The 22,152-nt window shown below is 40.2% G+C and overlaps 2 protein-coding genes across 2 annotated transcripts; one reads left to right on the plus strand and one right to left on the minus strand.

Moving 5' to 3' along the window:
• The first annotated feature begins 7,360 nt into the window (after positions 1 to 7,360).
• On the plus strand, positions 7,361 to 10,877 carry LOC108670115. The gene is made up of 3 exons (XM_018157564.2): positions 7,361 to 7,432; positions 8,498 to 8,979; positions 9,879 to 10,877. The coding sequence occupies exons 2-3, from the start codon at positions 8,510 to 8,512 to the stop codon at positions 10,318 to 10,320; spliced, it is 912 nt and encodes a 303-aa protein (XP_018013053.1). The 5' UTR covers positions 7,361 to 7,432; positions 8,498 to 8,509; the 3' UTR covers positions 10,321 to 10,877.
• A 598-nt stretch (positions 10,878 to 11,475) lies between these two features.
• On the minus strand, positions 11,476 to 14,529 carry LOC125179101 (uncharacterized protein PB18E9.04c-like). Its single transcript, XM_047884264.1, has 3 exons — positions 14,286 to 14,529; positions 12,077 to 13,582; positions 11,476 to 11,493 (listed from the first exon to the last, which is right to left on the minus strand). Exons 2-3 carry the CDS (start codon positions 12,911 to 12,913, stop codon positions 11,476 to 11,478), a joined length of 855 nt encoding a protein of 284 aa, XP_047740220.1. The 5' UTR covers positions 12,914 to 13,582; positions 14,286 to 14,529.
• Positions 14,530 to 22,152: the final 7,623 nt, after the last annotated feature.

Raw genomic sequence — 22,152 nt, forward strand, 5'->3', positions numbered from 1 at the left:
GTCGTTTTTTAATTAATAATAATATAATATAATATAATATAAAATAATGTAATGTAATGTAATATAATATCGGGGCAGAGGACGGAACCCCCCATAAAAATACCGTCTCGGATGTCTACTCGCCAGTGGGCGAGTGAAGTGGTGGGGAGCCTATTCTTAACGTTGCAGAACATCCTCAGCATGTTGCCGGCTTGAACTCACAACTTACTGCTTCAATTTTGATTTGCTCAACCGCCCGGCCTACTTGTCGATTCTGACCAGAAACTGGCGCACAGAGCTGGGATCGAACCCGCGCTTCTCTGCTCAAATCTTCAAAAAACTGCAACCACTAGGCCACAATTAAGATAAAATGCCGATAATGAAATTCCGGAGTGGTTCGTTATGCGTTTTTTTAGGGAACTGTTATTTCGATTTGCAAGGAATTGGTCAGGGTTGCGACATGTTGGAAAAAGTTGGTCTGATAGATCTGATAGATGTCTTTATATGAACAGTGGACTTGGCTGTACCTGAGAGTGATTTCAGGATACTCGGTTCAACTTCTGGCTGCTCGGATTTGAGAATTTTGGAGTCTCTACATATCTTCAAACGAAAACCGTGTCTCAATAATGCATTTAGTTCATATAATCTTTAAATAGTGAATCGCTAGGCTCTCAAGTTTTATTCTTTTGAGACCCCTAGGACTAATTTGTTCCAACCGAGTCCTGTTTTTATATAATGTTAGGTCTTGTTCAGGTTTTATGTCTGTCTTCGAATTTTGACTTATAAAAGGATTTTAATCATTTTTAGATTGTCGAACTGGTGATGGAGCTGTACTCCTAAACGTTTTCAATATCGATATGGTGAATTTGCTTAGCGTTTTGTTTGCTTTTAAATTCCTTGATAAATGTCTTGTTTAGACACATTTGGGTTTTAAAATTACAAACGAGTTGCATCGTAAATCGCATAGAGTGTAGGTGTGGTTTCTGGCGGCGCATCAGGAGGCAAAGGGTGAGGAAGTGGACCTTGTGTGCGAGGTGGTCATTAAATTTACAGCATTAGTGGCAAATGAGTTTGAATATGTATTTACATAATGCGAGAGACGATTTTTGTCTTGCATGTAAAATTTTTCCTTTCAGTATTTGTATTGAAATTGTGGTAACTGGTCACTGCGGTGACTATTTTCATGAGGTGTGTGTTATGTTAAATTTCTATATAAGGTCTTGAATATTTTACAATGTTTGTGTCCTGTTTTTTTTATTGCTCCGTTTTCCTTGTTGAATACCTCAGTTGCTTTCTTTGTAGTAATTTTGCCAATATCGGAACCGTCATTTCTCATAGGGCAGATGCCAGTTGCGGTACAGAACTGACCAATAAAATAGAGCAGGGGCCTCCAAAAACTTTTTTTCACCAAGGGCCATGAGCGAGCTTTTTGAAACCTTCACGGGCTGGTCACGCCAATTAACTGTTTTTAGTTCATGCGTAACCAGAAATAAACGCCACGCTCGATTTTTGTACACATTATGTTGAACTACGAGATATCCTCGGTGAGCCGGATGGAACCTACATATAGCCGCTGGCCGTAGTTTGGAGACACCCTGAAATAAAGGAAACGTGATGATGAGTTCGTAACTGTTGGCTGGTGTCCCTAATCCTGTCCGTACTTGAGCGGGCAGCCGCTCTAATCCAGGAATACCAGGCATGCCAATTTAGGATCAACTCTGCTGGCGTTACGTTTGATCTGACAACGCCTAGAGAAGCGGTTGGAGTAGAAACAGGACATGTGATTCTCTGTCAGTGTTAGAAGCTGCATAGTCACCTTAATTATGCGTCGCAAATTAAATTATTTCATGTAGCCCATTTTGGTTTGAAGTTCTCTAATGAGTGACAATAATTTTGTGCGATTTATTGCTTAAAATCTGATGAACGCTTGTGTGACTCAAATTCTATTCTTTCCTAATGATACAAACTATCATGTAAAGATCGAAAAGCCCGTGATCGAAAATTCTGGTGACATATTGATAGAATTTTCAGTTTCAGTGCCTTCTGTTGCAAGGTTCATTTTGAATCGCCTCTCCATCAAATCGTCATGAAGTAAAATAAAGCACTGGCACAACACTGTCTCTGTGTGTTTTCTGAATTTTAGCCTTTGAAAATTACATCTTGTCTTGAAATAACTTTCAGCACGCGTAGGAAAAACATATTTCTCTGAACAGGTCACTGCGGACAAGCAACATACCGACAACGCACCCTAAGTTAAGTTTCCCTTCTCAGATCCCGTCTCCTCAGCGTAGCGTTTTCAAACATTTACTTGTCCAAGGTTGGACTTTTATGTATAATTTGATATTGACGCAATAATCCCTAATTAAATTATGGGATTATGCAGGTTTGTCTTTAGTTCTCCTAGTACTCTAAGGCTGCCTGAGTAGAAGGTAGTGAAAGCCGTTACCTAGCTTAATTATATTTCTTATATTAAATGCTCGACGTGGTACAGGGAGACATGGGTTGACAAGTAACGGCAACCAAAGCGAGGTATGCCGGAGTATAAGCCTAAGCGAGTGTGCGTGTGATAGTAGGCGGTTGAGGATTTACTGGATGAGTGCTTATGGCACTGACGTATACAAGCGCTACTGCGACGTCACAGACAGTAGCGTGCGCAATCAGTGGCAACGGTTGGGACGTTGACGTAGCTACATCAAAAATAATATAAAAGATGAATGATTCTCGAACATACGTTTCATCATCATACATCAAATGTGAACATATACTGATACCCATCTGCTTTTCTTTCACGGTAGTTTTATCTAAGTGCTCTTTTTGAGCAGCAAAGCATTTTGTCCTGAAACTTCTTTCTGAAAATTGAGCATCCTTCTCAGCTCGTCAGCTGAACGACTTTCTATCCACCCTTGGCATGGTTTGTCACGTGACCTTGCCGACGCACGACATGGGCGGACTGCTGAACGTTGTCATCACGCGTGCTGACCTTCAAATTCCGACAGTCGACATAATCGAGATCCAATATAAGACCATCGAATACATCAGTGGACGGTGCCATGTTTGCATCCGGTTCCAGCGTACAAAACCGTTACCTGTCGTCCGTGGCGCAGTATCGACGGCGATATCTTACGCGATATCGTCGTCTTATAGTGTTACAGCAACTAAGGACGCAAGGAAGGGAAGAGTCTAGCATCATGATAGCTAATATAGAGGGACTCTTCCCAAGAAGAAAACGCCACAAGATCGGCGTACTTAAAGAAATTGCTGAGACAGAAGGAATAGTCATGCTTGCCTTAACCGAGTCACACCTAAGAGAAGATATCCAAGATGGAGAAATCGAGATGAAAGGCTTTTAACATTACCGAGCAGATCGAAAAGAAGGGAGAAGAAAAGGAGGCGTTATAGTCTACCTCAGAAACTTCCTCGCGGCAAGAACAGTTCCCCTGCATTTAGGCTCCAATGGATATGTGGAACATGTTATACTATACATTCCCCATCTACATCTGTGCATTGCTATCGTATACCGACCGCCTGACTGCCCGCCTGAAAAATTCAATGAAACTCTCGATAGAATAGAAACAGAGGTTGCCACCTTAGGTGAACCTTCCCTAAATATTGTGGTTGCGGGAGATTTTAACCTACCACACATACGATGGCCAAACTTGGACTGTGCAGAACAGCGCAGAAATCAAACCAGAAACCAGGCAACACAACTACTTCGATTCGCTAGGGAGCACTTGCTAAGCCAACAGGTTCTGGTGCTAACAAGAGAACATAATATCCTGGATCTATTCTTCACCAGCAATGAAGAACTGATTGCTGATATTCATGTTGAGGAGACCACACTGTCTGACCATCGACTAGTGGTGGTCAAGACAACAATTGAGAGGGGAACCCAGCCAAGACCTATACCTCGAGAGGGGTTGATGGGCTAAATTTCCATCATCGAAGAACAGACTGGGAGGCCATTGGGAATGAACTCCTTGAAATTGACTGGACATCTGAATTCCTGGAATTAAACGCCGAAACAATGTACAACAAACTGTGCGAATTATTACTGCAGGTATGCGAGCGTCACACGCCGGAAAAAAACGACCCCCAAACGCCACATAATTCCGAGGGACAGACGGATCCTTATGAGAAAACGAGCGAGCTTGAACAACCAGATGACAGCTGCCTCCGGGAATATAGAGAGGCAGAGGCTGGAACATCTAAAGGTTAAAATTAAGGAAACTGAACGACAGTTGCAGGACTCACAAGAGGCCGAGCATCAAATTGCAGAGGCGCAAGCGGTGTCTGCCATTCGAGAGAATCCCAAATATTTCTACAAATATGCCCGGTCAAAGGCCAAAATCAGAGCCTCAGTGGGGCCTCTGAAAAATAACGATGTCCTTGTTGGAGATGACAAGGGCATGTGCGAACTTCTGGGAGCTCAATTTGNCAGATCGACCTCCCCTGCAACACTACCAGCGGCGAGAAGCAAGCAACAGCATCGTGCATCAGGTGGCCCAAATGAGGGCGGATGAACGATAATCAGAGGCGGCGATCCATCGTGGACTGCGACTGCTATGTCCCAAACAAATACCAAGGATACTAAGGTGAAAAACTGCAATTGTCCCGACTATGTCGGCCTGAGTCATGGCTGGCACTATAACAGTTAACGACCTCGGGCAACTCTACAATACCGAATTGACCTGTACACTCGCCAACTACTTCCTGCACACACAGTTCTGGTACCCAAACGAGTCTCCGACCCATGGTTCAGCGATGAATATCGGGTCTCGCAAAACGAGGTTCGACTGCTACAGAGGGGTATCTACCGGGCGAACAGACGCGGCAATACTGCTGCTGCAGCTGCTGTGGCCTCTACCTGGCGAGAAGCGCGGCGCATTTATCTCGACTTTCTTCGTTCTAAAAGATAGTCTTTTTAGCACCAGAGAGTCGACTCGCAATGCAACGCTCCTCGAGCGCTGTAGCGTTCGCTCGATAAACTCATGGGAAGAGGTCACACAGATGTTTCGGGTGACGTAAGCGTGGAGGAATTCCATGCGGCTATTGAAAAAAAAAATTCGGCTGTACGAGTGTCTTCGGCCGATGCTCCGCCGGCAACATTTACACCTTTCCCGGTTGACAGCGTGCTCCAAGAATTCACTCGCGTCACAGCTAACGCCTTCATCGCTGCAGCGCACGCGCTGCCCAACAAGCAGTGTGCCAGCGCTTTGCTGCCGACGTCGTTACTTTTAAGGGTGATGTAACCCTAGCACCTTTTTTGGCCGAACTGCTTACTTAAGAGGAATGTTGTAACCCTAGCACCTTTTCTGGTCAAACTTTTCAACCACCGCCTCAGCGATGGTGTTCTTCCGATGAACTTCAAATCAGCTTACATTAATTACGCCTCTATTGAAAATAAACAGACCTTGACGCTTCTGATCCCAGATCATATCGACACATCTCCAACCTGTCTATTTTGTCAAAACTGGAACGCGTCGTGGCCGACAGCTGAACATCCATCTTCAGCAGTCCGGTCTCATGCCTCGCCTCCAGTCTGCATACCGTCATCTCCACTCAACGGAAACCGCTGTGCTGAAGGTGCTTTCAGACATGGTGCGAGCTGTAGATCGCGGCGACATTGCGGCACTGGTTTTACTCGACCTGTCGGCGACGTTTGACACGGTCGACCACGCCTTTTTATTGCGTCGACTTGACTTATCCTTCCGCCTGCGCGGCACAGAACTGCGTTGGTTCGAGTCCTATCTCAGCAATAGATTCTAATGCGTTAGACGCGAGAACTCTTCTTATACGCCATCGTTGGTCACTTGCGGCGTACCACAGAGATCAATTCTCGGCCCGATCTTCTTCCTGTAATATACTGTCGACGTATTGCACATAATTGATTCACATAGTTTGAATCCGCATATGTTCGCCGATGACACTCAAATTTAAACCTACTGTGCTCTGGATAACGCTGCAGCGTTGCAGGACCAGATGTCTGTCTGCAGTGACGCCGTCTCAGACTGGGTCCGCTCCAACCAACTCCAGCTCAATGCATTAAAAACCTACTTTATTTGGTTTGCGACTGTTCGCCGCCAGCATCAGCTTCTAGCCAACCCTTTCGCGTGGGCAACGACTTGGTCATGTCTGCATTTTCGGTTCGAAACCTCGGCATTCTACTGGACTCAGAGCTTTCTATGAACAATCAAATAGCCAAAGTCACCACCGCTGGTTTTGGCGCTATGTTACGAATACGTAGTGTCAGCCGCTGTTTCTCGAGGCCGGTCCTCGAGGCTCTCGTGCTGGCGTTCGTTCTTACCCAATTGGACTATGGTAATGCCACACTCACGACTTCCAAACCACGGCACTAAATAAGCTGCAATCCGTAGTGAACGCTGCTGCGCGACTCGTGTGCAATAAGCGAACATTTGACCACGTAACGCCAATATTGCGCGATCTTCACTTCCTGCGCCTGCACGCACACAGTTCAAGGTCTACATTTTGTATGTCCGCTAAGGTTCGGCGGTAAATACAGTCGGACGCTGGCGGTATTTGCCGCCCTGTGTGAAAGGGGCCTAGTCGTAAATACGATAGATGATATAATGTTCATGTAAAACCAACGGTATAGAAGTAGTATCATGCCATGAGTCAGAGCTGATATCAGCCCCAAGTCTTGTGAAGCACTCAAAAAAAAAAACACTGTAAGATTACACACTGGTTCTATTTATCGTAAAAAATCGTGCATGAAGTTACTCGTCAATGGATTTAAAGTGTGCCTGAATATTATTTGAAATTAATTTCTTTTTTAGTCCGACGACATCCACTGCTTGCTGGTTCCCAGTAATTTCCAAATGTCTAAGCTAATTTTATTCATTTTAATTTGTTCGATTACTTTTCTTTGAAAATTAATGTTGCTTGAATATCAGGTTGCATATTAAATTACGCTTATCTCACATGTTCAGTAACTTTACGATATTACAGAATGACTAATCAGATGTGATAACGTGAACCAAACCTCGTTACTATCTGACTTGCCATATTATTGTGCTTGATAACAATCGATTAAAAAATAGCGTTCGAGACTAAATAATTAAGGTTGTCGTATAATGCTATCAGTTACCCAGAATTAAATCACTAATGTTCGGTCAAATCAAGAATGGTTGAATCTCTGGCAAGTTTTCAAAGGAAATAACAAAAAATTCTAATATCGAATGATATGCTTCATTACCAAATGATATTGCCCAAATTACACTGAAATTGGAGCCAGTTTAGTACATTCTGACCTCCATAATCGGTCGTCATAATAACGTTGCGAACTCGTTCTCAACTGGTAACTAATATGCATAGGCTTTTCTGTTCATCGCTGCTTGAGCTCCTGTTCACATTGTGTCGAGCGGTGGCAAGCAGCGGTTGAGCGCGTGTCGTCCCGAAGGAATTGATACTTCAGATTACTTACGACGTTAAAAAAGTGAGTATATGTATGTGTTTTTCAAGGTGAATGCTAAAATAACAGGCTTAAACCATATACGTGGCCATGCATTTTCCAATAAATTTTGTTAACTTTTTGAGGGTACTAGCCTTACTAGAGGGGACAATGGAAACCAAATAAATTCGTACCCAAATATCTTCTTTCGCACATATCTTAATGAGAGTCATGATGTCATTTAATTAGATTTCGATGCATGGTTAGTGGGCTTCTGCACTCGGCTTGTTAATCTATCACTATCTCAGCATTCACCAATAGAATAATAAAAATTGAACTTGAACAACGAAATACTCCAGTAATACGTAAAATAAATGAAACTGCAATTAATACGAGAGTGCCACACGGGTTCTCATCTTTAATATATTAAGTTCAGGACCTTGGCATCTGCGCGTCACAGTAATGAAACTGAAAAATATTGTCCCTTAAAAAAGGCTAAAACCCACTAGTCACTACCATTCAAGAACAACAGAACAGTCCTAGGATTAAATTTACATCACACAGTTTCATCTCCAAAGTAACTACAAGGTCGATAAATCTACAATTGGTCGTCAGTTGTTGGATGAACGCACCCGCCTGCAGTAATTCCGACGACGACTATTAATTGACGAAACTCACCGAAAGTGATTTTCGGTAAAGACAAAACGGATGACCCAGGGTAAACTCAATAACTGACTCCCCAAACCTACCACCTTCATCGCCTTCATCATCCCCTTTCATAATATCATCCTTTTGGACAAACGGAATTTTACAGTAACTGGTTATATTTGGCACATTCGCCAGCAATGTGGCGTGCAAACGTTCATTGTTCACGAGATTATGTGTTTAAAGTTTAAAGGTCCAGTTGCACTGAGTCAAATGTCCTATACATGCCTCTCCTCATTTAACAGTTATAAATTATTGCACTTATTCGTGTTTTCTTGAGGTTCGAAATGTTCGAAAAGAGGATAAAATAAGGTTCGAAATGAGGAGAAAATTAATTTTTGCAATATAAAAAATTTGCAATCGAATTAAATTGAGTACAAAATCAATTATTCTTTTATTGGACAGCCGTTACGAACGATGTCAACAAAGAGGAAGCCAATGGACGAATTTGAAGAGGATTCAATTTCTCTGGAAATTGAGACCATCGCCGTTAAGTACAAATTCGACGAAAGTTTGCGCGGCAAATGGATGTTGTTCTTCAACCACGATTACATGGACGACATGTGGGCTAAGGCCGTAGAGCTCTACAGCGCTGGAGAGCTGCCCGGCATCATCTCCATCAAGACGTCAACAGCCGCTCCGTGCGAGCGTTCTGGAACGACGGAATACGGAGCAATACGCTTCACATGTGGGCCTCACAGGGAGCGCGAACGAGTTCTGCAATACGGGCAGCAGCTGGTGAAGAAAATGCGGTATTTTAATACTGGTTTTGGTTTTGTTGCATACAAGACTGATGCTCAGTCGGTGATCGGGACAAAGGCTACTGGAGCAAAGAAGAACTATCTGTACCGCCTGCCCGTGCCAACGTACGACCATTTGGAACAGAGGTATATAATATTGTATAATTTTTTAAGATGCGGACCTTTCCGGGATAAATTTAGTCAGCTTACCGAGTATTTATAGCATAGGTCAAACTAAACAGCTTACTCGCAATCGAATTTAATTCACTCAGGAAGGCTTCTTGGAATGACTTTGCATGAAAATTAGAAAAAGACGCAACAGATGTTTTAACTGTGCACAGATATGAAAATATCAAAAGGTTTATTTAAGGTTTAGTATGAGTGTTCATCCAGATACACATCTGAGTATGAACACGTATGTTCTTCACTGTCGTATAGATACGTTTCAACATCAACCGTATAGTTTCTCCTCCAATTAGAAGCGATTTTAAAACAAGTCAGAAGTGATATTTAATTGTCAAGAAGGCTTGAAATCAATTAAAACCGTAAAACGTTACTTTTCTTAATCATTGGTGGGTACATGAGGGAATAAAAACTTCCTAATGGGTAAATGACTACAACAGCCAAAAAATGGAGCATAAAAGTAAGTAGAATGGGAACTCTTATAATTGAACATGTACCTGGAGTTCCTATCCGCGGCAACATTGTTGAAGTATCTGACATCACTTGGGTATTTATAAACCCAAATATATAACGGAATTTACTCGGAAGTAGAACAGTCTTCGAATCAATGACAAAATTTCGGCCCATATTTATCACAATGGCAGCAACGACAAGTCATAATGTAGTTCATTGATAATTGTGTGGGTAATTATTGAAGAATTAGCATTAGCATGAATTAGAAGTCGGTCTTGTTTAGAGCTTATTACGAACAACAAAATTTTGGCTGAAGAAGGCAAATATTTTCAGGTGAGGAACGAGTACAAGTTTAAGATCTGGTATGCAATAACATTGTAAAAAATGAGCTGATGTGTCTTAATTTTCAGATCTGGTATGGTGACGGAGCATCCCATAGAAGTGCCGTCGCGGATGGGGACTCGCGAGTGGATTGCTGAAGTGGTGGATGATTACATCGAGGAGGTCGCTGACATGAATGATTATGCAAGATGGTTGATGAAGTTCCCTAAAGGAACCCTCCATGACTCAGCATGGGTCAGAGCTTGTCGCCTCTACCGTAGTGGAGAACTGGAAGACGTCGCGTACATGCAAACGTCGACAGCCAAAGCCGTGCCGGGCAAAGAGAACACAAAAGAGGGAGTGATATTTTTCTGCTCCCGAGACAACCTTTCGCAGTCAAAACTGCAACAATGTGGAAAAAATCTTGTGCAAAAACTTAATTACTCATCGAGGCAGGGGGAAATAACATGTAGGTCTTACAAGACTGGCCGGACCTGTGCTGTACTGTGTCGGGTTCCCACTCTTGAATAATTAACTTAAATCTTACCAAACTGAATTTAAGTGTTTCAAGAGGAGCCCTCACAGGAACCCTTATTCGCTATTAGGCATCTCAACTGAACTAAGTATAATCTTCAACATTTAACTTATTCGCTCTTTGGAACCTTTCCCCCGGTGAAGTACCCAGGTGAAAATTGTTTAAATATTATATCCCATTATACACCACACATATAGCAATTAATATAACAAATTAGGGTGAAAATAAAATTCACCACAATCCACTCATTTAAGCATGTTGCAGATATCAATATAGAGAAACCAATATTTCGGAGTAATATTAACGTAACTAGATGTTAGAATGTAACTGGTTCTTAAACATACTAAAATGGAACCGTTAAATTTGATAAATGTAATTATTTTAAATTTTCTCAATCAAATTGCATACAGTAATAAATTGTGTTGTATCTATAACCCCTAACTAGGACAGGAGTACGAGATGTAATTCGAGGAGATTATTGAAGGAGTGCAATGGAATTCAAGAGAGTTTCTTGCTGTAGGTGTCGAGCAGAGGTGGGCAGTAGCGCGCTACATATTCAGTAGCGGTAGCGGTAGCGGTAGCGGCGCAACATTTAATTAAGCAATTGTAGCGGTAGCGGTAACGCCCGCTGCATATTTAAGTAGCGATACGAGGTATTGCCGCTACAGCGCTACCGCTACATTTATAGATAAAGCTTTTAGACTTTACTTATAGTATTAAATATTATTTAAAAACCAGCATGATACAAACATAATATAAATTACAGAATAAAACTGTACGAAAGATTTCGGTGTAATGTTGTCAAAATCAGCCTGTTACTAGTGTCAACATGTTAGTTGTTACCAGTGGGCAGTAGCGCGCTACATGTAGCAGCGCTACAATCTAGTGGGTGTAGCGGTAGCGGTAGCGCCCGTTACATTTAGAGCATGTAGCGGTAGCGGTAGCGGTCGCTACATTTCAAAGTAGCGCTGCCCAGCTCGATCTGGTGTCGAGGTTTGCTGTTATTAGCTTCTACAAAAAAGTATTTATATATGCCTCTTTATTACTAAATGAATAATTTTTTCAGTATGATAATACTTCATTGGGCCTAGTATGATATTAATATGACAAATTATTAGGCGATGTTCAATGTATTGTTACGAGCTACTTTTTCATCCCTGAAAATTTTTCTGCAGAAATAGAATGATAATATGAACTAAACTATATTTCTTAACCGTATTTAATGTATTTTTGACATGGAAAATTTCACATCGACATGAATGCTCTAATGATTGCGTAGTATATCAAGTACGTATGGAATTTAATATGCTATATATTCTAGCTCATTTAATTCAACGATTTAAAATAATAATCATTAAAAAATTATCGTTCGTGTGGTAGCAAATGGGAAATTTAATATTAAATTGTGTTGTTTATGCATTCATTCTCTTCATATTTTAAAACATAATTTCGAATATCTCTTCGTAATCATCCTAACGCACGACGCTCATATACGACCTGGGGCCGTATTATCAAAACTTCGTAAGTACGCAAAATCGACTTACAAGTGGCGTAAGTGCTGACTTGATGACGTAACTCTAGAGGTGGTATTATCAAAACATTTGCGCGGGAAGATACGTAACGTAACTGTACGCCTGCTCGGAGATGTCGTAGGTGGAGTTCCGCACAAGTTTAGAGTGTCTGCTGAAGCGATAGGAAGGAAACTATTGATTTACTAGCAAGTAGCAACACCTTGACTTGTGATAGAAATACGTTGGTGTGGGGAGTTGCCTGGATGGGAAGAAGGGCATTACGTGGGTTTAGGTCGGGATGCGGAGGCGTGTACGATCCGAGTGAGGGTGACGATCCGTTTAGGTGTTGGGGAATTATGATCGAAGAGTAAGAAGGTAAAAGTGAGAGGTTTGGGTCGTAGTTAGGGAGTTTCAAAGCTGTAGATGGGGTGGCAGCCGGATGGACAGTGGGGGAGTCTTTCGAGCTAGAGGGTGGTGCAGAACTAGGGTGCGGGTGGAATCGGTCTAGAGGGGCTAGTGTGGAATGGATGGGGTTTGTTCGTAGTAAGGTGTCTGAGGAGGAGGTAGGTGTGGGGAGGTGACTGGGTTCACGCGGAGCGTAGGCTGTGGGCTCGACGACTGCAGGGTAATCTGGCCGTGCGGCTGAGACTGTTGGGGGTATCGACTCGTCGAGTTGCGAAGAGAGGGAGTAGCCTGATCGAACGGATGAAGTGTCGAAATGGAAGGATGAGACCCCATCGTGGTTAAGTTGTTTTAAGCGCTCGTTAATGAAAGCTAAGCTCTGCGCGCAGTCTTCCTGAAGACCGCGCTTATTATCCTTGGCAAGTTGCAGATCGGCGCTGCAGCCCTGCCGAAGTAGTGTCGACTTGAGAAGCTTACAGCAACGGTTGTACGAAATCATCTTATCTTTCAGGTTTCTGGACCACTGGATCAGCTGCTCTGGTTCGTAACTCGCGTTTTCCTCATCTAGGTTCATCGACGTTAGGGTATCGATTTCGTCCTGTATAGTTTCTAGTAGCCTTTCTAGTTCGCTGCGGGGCAGCTGTCGCTCTCTTTTTGGTGGATCCGCGCTCGCCATCCTCTTCTCCTCCCCTGAGCCTGATTATATTCCACTGGCTTAGATGTATGGCTCAACGGGAGTGAAATAAAAATCCGTGGGATTTTTCTTCGCTTTATTTCATATGGGTGACGTGGAATACTGCACAAAAGGGTTGAGATTAGGTACTGGCTTGAGGGCGGGTCTTTAGACCCTGATAATGAGAAACTACACAGAGTTAAGATCAGATACTGGCTTGAGGGTGGGTCTTTAGACCATGATAATGAGAAACTACACAGAGTTAAGATTAGATACTGGCTTGAGGGCGGGTCTTTAGACCATGATAATGAGAAACTACACAGAGTTAAGATTAGATACTGGCTTGAGGGCGGATCTTTAGACCATGATAATGAGAAGCTACACAAAGAGTTAAGATTAGGTACTGGCTACGTTGCTATATCCTAGTAAGTAGTTTGCGTTAGAATAATGGCAGAAGTGCACTGTGTTACAGCACTTGAATATTAAGCACAACGTGGAGATGTCGTAATAATCTCAGACATCGGCTGGGCCTGTGACAAAGGAGAACACATTTTAAGATCAGCAATATCGTTTGGTCCGCTTACTATTAGTTTTAGGCAGGGGAAGGCGAGATGACGAATCCGGACGATCTTGTCAGGCGATCTTTACCACATGTTCTGACTCGTCAGGTTTCTGCAAGGTATCGGTTAAGGTAAGCGCATAGATCTAGGCAACCAAATAATGCTAGTTATGTCTATACTAGATGCTTAAAGTAGGTTCAAGAAACGTGTGGGGGATCCGCCATGTTTAACGATGCTATAGTCGCCATCTTGGCTTTTAGCGGGAAGCGCTTCAAAAATTTCTTAGGTTTTTTCACGTTGTTAGGGACGTCATGAAAGATTACAGCAGCTTAGGCTATGGAAATAGTCACGACTACACCTTAAATCTACTACACCGTTGAAATAACTAGGAATTACTACAAAGGCACTCTAACTGAAAGGTTGTCTCTGGTCCGCCATGTCTGACCACGCTATAGTCGCCATCTTGGCTCTTAGCGAAAAGCGTTTCAGAAATTTCTTAGATTTTTTACGTTATTAGGGACGTCATGAATGATTACAGCAGCTTAGGCCAAGAAATAATCGCAACTACACCTTAAATCTACTACGCCGTTGAAATAATTAGGAATTACTACAAAGGCACTCGAACTGAAGGATTGTCTCTGGTCCGCCATGTTTGACCACGCTATAGTCGCCATCTTGGCTCTTAGCGAAAAGCGCTTCAGAAATTTCTTAGTTTTTTTACGTTATTAGGGACGTTACGAATGGTTATACAACATTTTATCAGTCTGCGGTTGCGCACAATTCATATAGGTAAGAGGGAAAGCACTTAAGGTTACTTATCACTAGAAGAAAATCCACGTCGGTCCGGGTAAAATCAGCACGGGTGTTTGCGCTATCTCACTGCAAGGCAGACTGGAGCTTGGGGTGTTTCAGCAGTGTTGCCAGGTTTTTTCTGGGCGAGAATACCAGATTGCCTAGCTCAAAATACCAGAAATATACCAGAAATTCAATTGTCCAAAAAACAGACGATTACCTCCAAATTTAATGAAATTATTCGTCAGAAACGTTGGTTATAAAAATAAAAAAAATTATCTTATGTACTATGCATGTACCTAGCTTGACGCTAATTAGCCAAATTGAACACGTTATATTTTTCCTCTCTGTTTGGAAATTTTGACCCTTTTCTTTTCCTGCGTTTGATTACATTGATACTTTTTCCTCTTTTTATCACAGTGTCGCACTTCTCCTCCTTCGCTCAACATGAGCAAGTCACGGAAACAGGTCATCTTCCATTTGCTTATTTTCGTACATGCTTGCATATTGCATTTATCTAACATTTGGGGTCTGATCACTTGTTGCGGCTGAGCAGATAGCTATTGGTCCGAATAGCGGCCTCCAGTACCTTAGTTGAAATTTTATTTTGTTGCTTGTTTTTCACGTAGGTGACTTGTGAAAACATTCGCTCTACGAATGCATTGGAGATAGGGCAAAGTAGACAAGTGATGCAGTAGGCAGCCAGTTCTATGAATGGCCAGTTCTATATGAATTTTCAAGATCGGTGAAATATTGAATGGGACCCCAGAATTCAAGTGGCACACTAGAATTAAAAACCACCAAACAAAAATGGTGGAGCTTGCGTCGCAGAGATCGGTTACGACAACCTCACTCGTCCTAGACCATATCATCACTGATCAATTATCAATCAAGGATCATCACTCTCGTGCTTATATTGTACTAAGCACTTATGTTAAATGTTAACAATTAAATTGGGGTTATTTCATCAAGCGGTAAACTTGCGGGTCCAAAAATGGCGGGAAAGCTCTAGTCGCGCCGCTCTGAAGGTAATCTATATAATCCACGCCTACGCTGGAGGAAGTTCAAACTTCAGAGGTGGAACTTAATGCAGTAAATATGCAGTAAGCCAGAAAATACCAGAAAAATACCAGATTTAGGCAAACATACCAGATCTAAAATATTCATACCAGACACCTTTTGAAAATACCAGATTTGTGAAATCTGGTATAGAAATATACCATCTGGCAACGCTGGACCGTGTTTGTAGAGCAACCCAAGCGGGGCCTGTTTCTCCCAAAGAAAACGGAGTGTCGTTTAAGGGGGACTATGACAAAGTTCTGCCGGGTATAGATGATGTAGCTGAAGGGTGTGTTTGAAGCTGACGAGCGTCTCAGAGCGACGTCACAATGAATAAAAGGATTTTAAGAAGTTAATCTCTGCGTTCATTTTCTTCAGTCTCAACGCCATGCAAATCCCTTAAGCTCTTTCAAGAATTACGCTAATAAAGTTTCCCAACAGCAACTCAGGCTATACTTACCAGCACTTCCATTAAAGATCACATGTATTCCAAGCCGGTCACCAGGCAACCGTCTTCGCTGGAGGTTTGGTGCCCAAGTCCCAAGACGCCGCACTTGCCAGTCAGCCTTGGCCTGGTAAGGAGGCTTTTCTTGCAGCCGTACCGTTGGGCTGTGGTCCGGTGATCCCCCCCCCCCGGTAGGACAAAAATAGTCCTGACATCTTCAATTCAGCATCCATTTACTCAAAATTCACGTTCCGAAGTTACCAAATACAGTCTCGAAAAAAAACTACCATCGCAGAACCAAGGTAACTTCTACATTTCAGAATCATTGATTTCGGAGCTGATTGCTAAGATTCTCAGACTTCTTCCATGGGACGACCCAAGTTGAAGTCTCAATACTGATTAACGATGGTAAAATTGGATTAAATTGCGGGTAACTAATGTAATGCCACTAATGCGTCACTGTGAATAGCAATAATGCCGCGTAAAACATATGTTATAGGCTGCCTCACCTTTTTGCTTCACTTCAGGACTCAGTATACCGAGACGCTTTGCGGCAATATCCTGCTTCGACCACCAAAATGAGGTATAAAATTATGAAATCTTGTTTGTTTTAAAATAATTACAATGTGGTTAGTGGTTATTTATCGTACGCGTCAGATTTTACAAATCCTCGGGTTTGAAGTCTTGATCATATTTTGAGATTTTGTTTGGTAGTTTCCGAGGCATTCTAAAAATTTATCTACTTGATATACATTATTATTATCGTATCGTATGTAATATCGTATTATTTATCTACTTGTAAAATAAGCCTCAAAAAGCACACATGTACCTCGAATATGCTTGGTATATGTGTGCCGCCTGAAACAGATTCGACAGGCCACATCAGGCCTACACTTCAGCGCCGACATCACTATGTTAATGGAAGTTAATAACTCCGAAATATTCAATTAGATCTCAAATTATTTAAGTCTATAAATGACTATTTCTAAGTGCATATTGATGAAACTCGCTTCTAATTATGTGTTCCGAGCAATTAAAGCAAAATAACTGATATCGATGACCAATTAAATGTAAGTTAGAATTTAAATACGCATACACAATGCTTTTGCATGATATCGACTTATAGAAGCAATTGCATGTTTCTGCGGGAATAACGATTGACCGGAGATTAATTGTTGTAATCAGTTAGGAGCCGAACTGTGAAATACGTTACTAATAACTGATAAGTTAAAAGACGCGCATTGTTTCTCTGGTTTCATTCTACTTCAAATGTGCTAGCGAAATGTGTCGGTTGTAGAAGCATTAGGCTATTTGCTTGTTTTAAATGAAATAATTCAAATTAGTATAAGTAATTAAGTTATTGACTTAAATGAAGCATATAATTTGTAAAATACAAGCTCAATTGTTACAGGCCGTCATTGCAACTTAGCTCATAGAATTGTCGTCTGTTCCTTTGGTATCACGCTAAAGACTAGCCAAAAAGAAAATTTTGTAGAATGTGTGCACGTGTGAACACGTTGCGTATTCTCATTTCGTGTTAAACTGCGTGATTATCGCCTAAATTACTGTTTTACATGAAAATTAGTACTGAGAATATTTGCCATAAAAGTCTGGCAAATTCACACTATCGCCCTGCAATCGTTTCGCAATATAAACATTATGCTCACTGAGCCGTTGCCTTCCTGCCCAAGTGTAATGCTATGATAAAGCCCAAATAATCGTGTGAAGTCAACACAATTTACAAAATTGGAGGGAATTTTCATCAACTGACGATTCTCATACATTGTTCAGTATTCCAGAGTTAAATCAAACACTTCTGCGTTTTTTGTGATGAAGATCCTCGATCGTTATTGCGGAAACTTTGGACAGAAAATATAAACTAGAACATTCAATGCAAAAATTGATAGCGAAAGAGTATGATGAAAATTACAACTGTCTAACCTAAAAATTATGGTTGAGTTTTTTACTATAAACAACTTTTTTACATTTGCTATTAATAAAAATACATAGCACATCCACAGCGAAATAAGTCAGGGTCCTCAAATTGTCATAAGTCCTTTGTTTTCTGCCAAGTTATCGGATGAAAATAAAATTATCTTAACTATATATCGCATATAAATCATTTGGCAGGAAAAACGTTCATGCAACTTCCATATTAAGCTGGAATTAGTATTAGTGGGACGATGTTCTTTATTGCGTAACAAAGTAATTCTTTCATGTGATCTTTTTATCTGCAATGCGGAACACAAATCCGTTTGATCAAGTAGAATTTTCTAAGAGTTCTGGCCGCTGCTAAAAGTGGTTGAAGTCATTACATTCATCTATTATTGAAGTATTTGAACAACACGGTTAAAATAATAATGATGAATAAGTAGTGAAAATTACTTAATTTAATTTATACCCGCTCGTAAAATATGGTTACCGACTTTCCGAGCCCAATACTTTAGAAAAATACTCAACTGTTTCTATTTTAAATCAAGTGCACACAAAGTACACCCCAAAGAAATAATGAATCACGAACAAAATTTTCAGCTTCATAGCTTCAGTTTGGAAGCTATGCTTCCAACATTGATAGTGTTGGTGCTCCATGGTAGCGATGTACAGCCGCACGATATGATTGATGATGAGTTTTCGAACTTTGTCCAATTTCCCGAATTACTCGTGAAGTTAGTCTGTCGATAAATTGATTACCACTACAATTACTCAGTGTAATGTCATAAATGATGTGCACATGCAAAACTTCCATCAAGCCTCCTAACTGCTGGAATATTATAGCTTTTAATTCGTTCCTTGGGTCACAATTAAGTACCCAATGGAAAAAAGTTCAAGTACCTCGGGCGGTCCTTTTAAATGTAAATGAAAATGTAAAAAAATGTTAATGTAAAAATGAAAACGTGAATTAGCGCCGATCACATTGGCGCCGATCACGCACAGCAAATAAATCTGACAACGAACAATTTTGCTATAAAATCAAATTTACTGTGTAGCACTTGAATGTATTTTTCTCGTGAGATTTATGATCATTACACTTTGATTTAATGTTCTTGATTGATTTCCAGAGCCTGTAGCATTCCGAGCGAGAGAACCGCGATATTTTCTTTTGAAAAAAAAACATCAAACAATATTTTATCCAACGAAGAATTGCCTCACAAATACGAAAGGGGTCCAGAAAATTTATCGATAAGCTGCAACAAACTTTCTTAACGTTTCATAACTGACTGCCATTTAAATATAAGTCACAAAGCATGAGCTGTACCTGCATGATGCTTGCCACGACTTTGCTCTGATTGAAGTTCAAGCTCCCTGAAATTAGCAGCATTGACTGCAGCGTTAATACAATTTGACGCGCCTGAGAGGGCGTCTGCTTTGACTCGATTATTTATAATGAAAACAATCTTTTTGATTACATTTTGATGATATAAACTTCCGCCCTATATTTTAACGTAGAAATCAAAGATATAACTTTGAATTTAATGCCAATAATTAGAGCTAGACACAAGTGACCTTATTTTCTCAGAATGCACCAGCTGTGATGTGATGCAAGATTCAAAAAAATATCAATCTGAATGCAAGATTCAATAAAATATCAATTAAACTCCAGCAAACAGACATATTTTTTAGACAATACCCAAAGCAACTCATTTGAGCCTTAGATGAAGAGCATTTAGCCACCTTGAGACACAGGCTGCTTGTTAAATTGCTTCATGAATTTAGGAGAATCGCATGCAGTCGGTGATTCAGATCTCCTTCTCAAATATTTTCGGTTAATTTGAATAACGAGAGCTTATAAGCAATTTGAAGCTTCAGGTAATTGGTCTCGTTTCAAGCGTTTTATTACATAATTAAAATGACGCAAGTTTAAAAAAAAATTGACGATTATATGATAGACTTGTAAGGGTATACATTATAAGGTTTTATTTGTAGAGAAAGTTATTCAGAAATTTATAGTTGCAATTTTATTCTTTTAAATTCGAGAAATATGAAAAATTTAAATAAATAAATATAATTGGGGAATGTAATTTATTTGCACGAGCACGAAACGATCGAGAAAGGTCTGCTCAAACGATGTGGTGTTAATTGAATGCAGGGTGACTGCTACTGAGTTAGTAAATCAACTTTGCTAAATTGATTGAATAACATAATTTAATTATTACAGTAACATCATTCACGATTTATTAATTATACGCTGAAATACGCGTGATTTTAACTATCTATATATATAGAACGCTGATTTTGATGGAATCAAGCGCCATAAAAATAAAACATCTTCGCCTCTCGCATATTTCGCAGGTATGAACTGCTTACGATCATCCATGCACGTCTAGTCTGTAATATAATACTTTGTATTCCGTCTATTTTATGCTAAATATGTCATGATACATAAAACAAAATACATCATTATTACGTCAATATAATAAACTGAGGCAGATTGAGTGAATAATAGTGAACTATTATTCACTATTATTCAATCCTCACAGAATTTGTGATGAATGACTGTTGAACATGGAACAGAAATATCTAAAGTGTAAGAGAATGACGTTCTTTCATTCTGTTTCACGTTCGATATTTCATGTCGAATAAATTCATCCATGACACGGCAATTTTTTCGTGCCGAGGCTGCTAAACGATCTTGAATCGATGTCAAACGAAGTTATGAGATGTTTAGCCTGCATTCTTAACTATAGGTTGTTATAATTCTTAAAATCTGTTACAGATAACAGCTATTCGAGGATATTGGTTCGTAACTTGATAGAAAAACTGTTAAAGCGTAAGTTGTATTATTAAATTTTGTCGATCCTTGTTGATTTATAGCATGATAAATTCTAGGTATAAAAGTATGGTAGAGTAAACGATTTCATCGCAAAAGTCTGGAACGCATAACAACTTCAGGTCTCGCTGCATTGATTTTAAATCAAATACTCATTTTCCCGAGTAGTAATATATATAGATTATATCATTCGTCAAACTTCAGTACCGCATTAATCATCATAAATTGAATACGTCACCTTTGCTTCATTGGTGAAATAAATTTCAGTTTTTCTGTTTGTCAAAAAGTGTGATTACTAAAAAGTAGTGGATAATTAAATTACCCCGTGAGTCAGCAGATCACATACAGATCGTTTAAAAATAGGGTTCTCAGATGACTGAGAAATGGATTAATTCAATTTTACCTATTGTACATGTGTGATAAATGTTACAACATGCATGCTATCAATCATGATTTAATTTCCATTGGAGTACAAGAGATCACTGAGAATAATGAGTGATAGGAAATTGATGGCGAGTCAGCATAAAAATGTGCGAGTATGTCACGTAAACTCAATAAATGTTCTTCTGACACTTAGCAAAGCTGCTGTGGCATCACCATAATGCTGTATGCGAGTAATTAAATCTGCATAAACTATTACCTGGATGTAATAGGATAGCTTAAGGTTTTATTTTTTATTCTTGCTTTATATTATCAGGAAATTGTTTTTTAATGATTTGACCTGGGATCGTTTATGATAGGAACAGACTAAAATATTTATTTCAGATGACCTGGTGGAACCGCTGCGAAATTTTTAGTATTTCTATATGCAGGAATTATTGATGTTAACCATCAATTCACAAATATGTACTACTTTACAGAAACCTGATCAAGTTTGGCTTGGATGAAGCACATAGCTGTCAATGAAATTCAAATTTTTGTAAAAAAATCATGTTCATGTGCATGTGCAATAAATGGAGGATAAATGCTAAGAAATTTATCGTGATTGATATGGATTTATCATCAATCAATTATTGATCTATTTCAGCCAAGCACTTAGCACATGGATTAGACGTTCAAAAATGATCTCCCTAGCTAAAGTCTAAGCCATCGGTCACAAGTGAGAGAACACTCAGAAAATTAAATGGGTCACATTGTCAATACAGTGACAACGTACTTTCTTACAAATTGTACGATCAGATAACGCGCGTGTACACTATATCTCTCAATGACCGTGCAAAGCTGGGTCAGAATGACCCACGAATGGGAGGAGAGGGCATCACCATTTAGACAACGTTTCACTCATTTCATTGAGTGAGTACACTAACTTCATGTGAGTGCGTGGGTCAGCTAATGGCTCAGGTCACGAATTAACCTAAAACGAAACTCAGAATACCGAGCATTAGCTGAGATTCTGATCGCAGCCAAATTGGCTTTCGTTGCAATGAGTTTTAAGAGTAGAGTGGAAGCTTACATTTGCTAGAAAAATATTACACAGATCCCAAAATTATGGTATAAGAAAATTGATTAAATGCCGTAGAATAGAAAAATCCTATTTTAAAAAGTACTAAAAAATTCGAGGACAATTTATGTTAAGCCATTTCCTACGGCGAAGAAGGGGTGTAGAAATTGAAATGAG

This window comes from Hyalella azteca, unplaced genomic scaffold, assembly GCF_000764305.2.
Source record: "Hyalella azteca isolate HAZT.00-mixed unplaced genomic scaffold, Hazt_2.0.2 contig15055, whole genome shotgun sequence".
NCBI lineage: Eukaryota > Metazoa > Arthropoda > Malacostraca > Amphipoda > Hyalellidae > Hyalella > Hyalella azteca.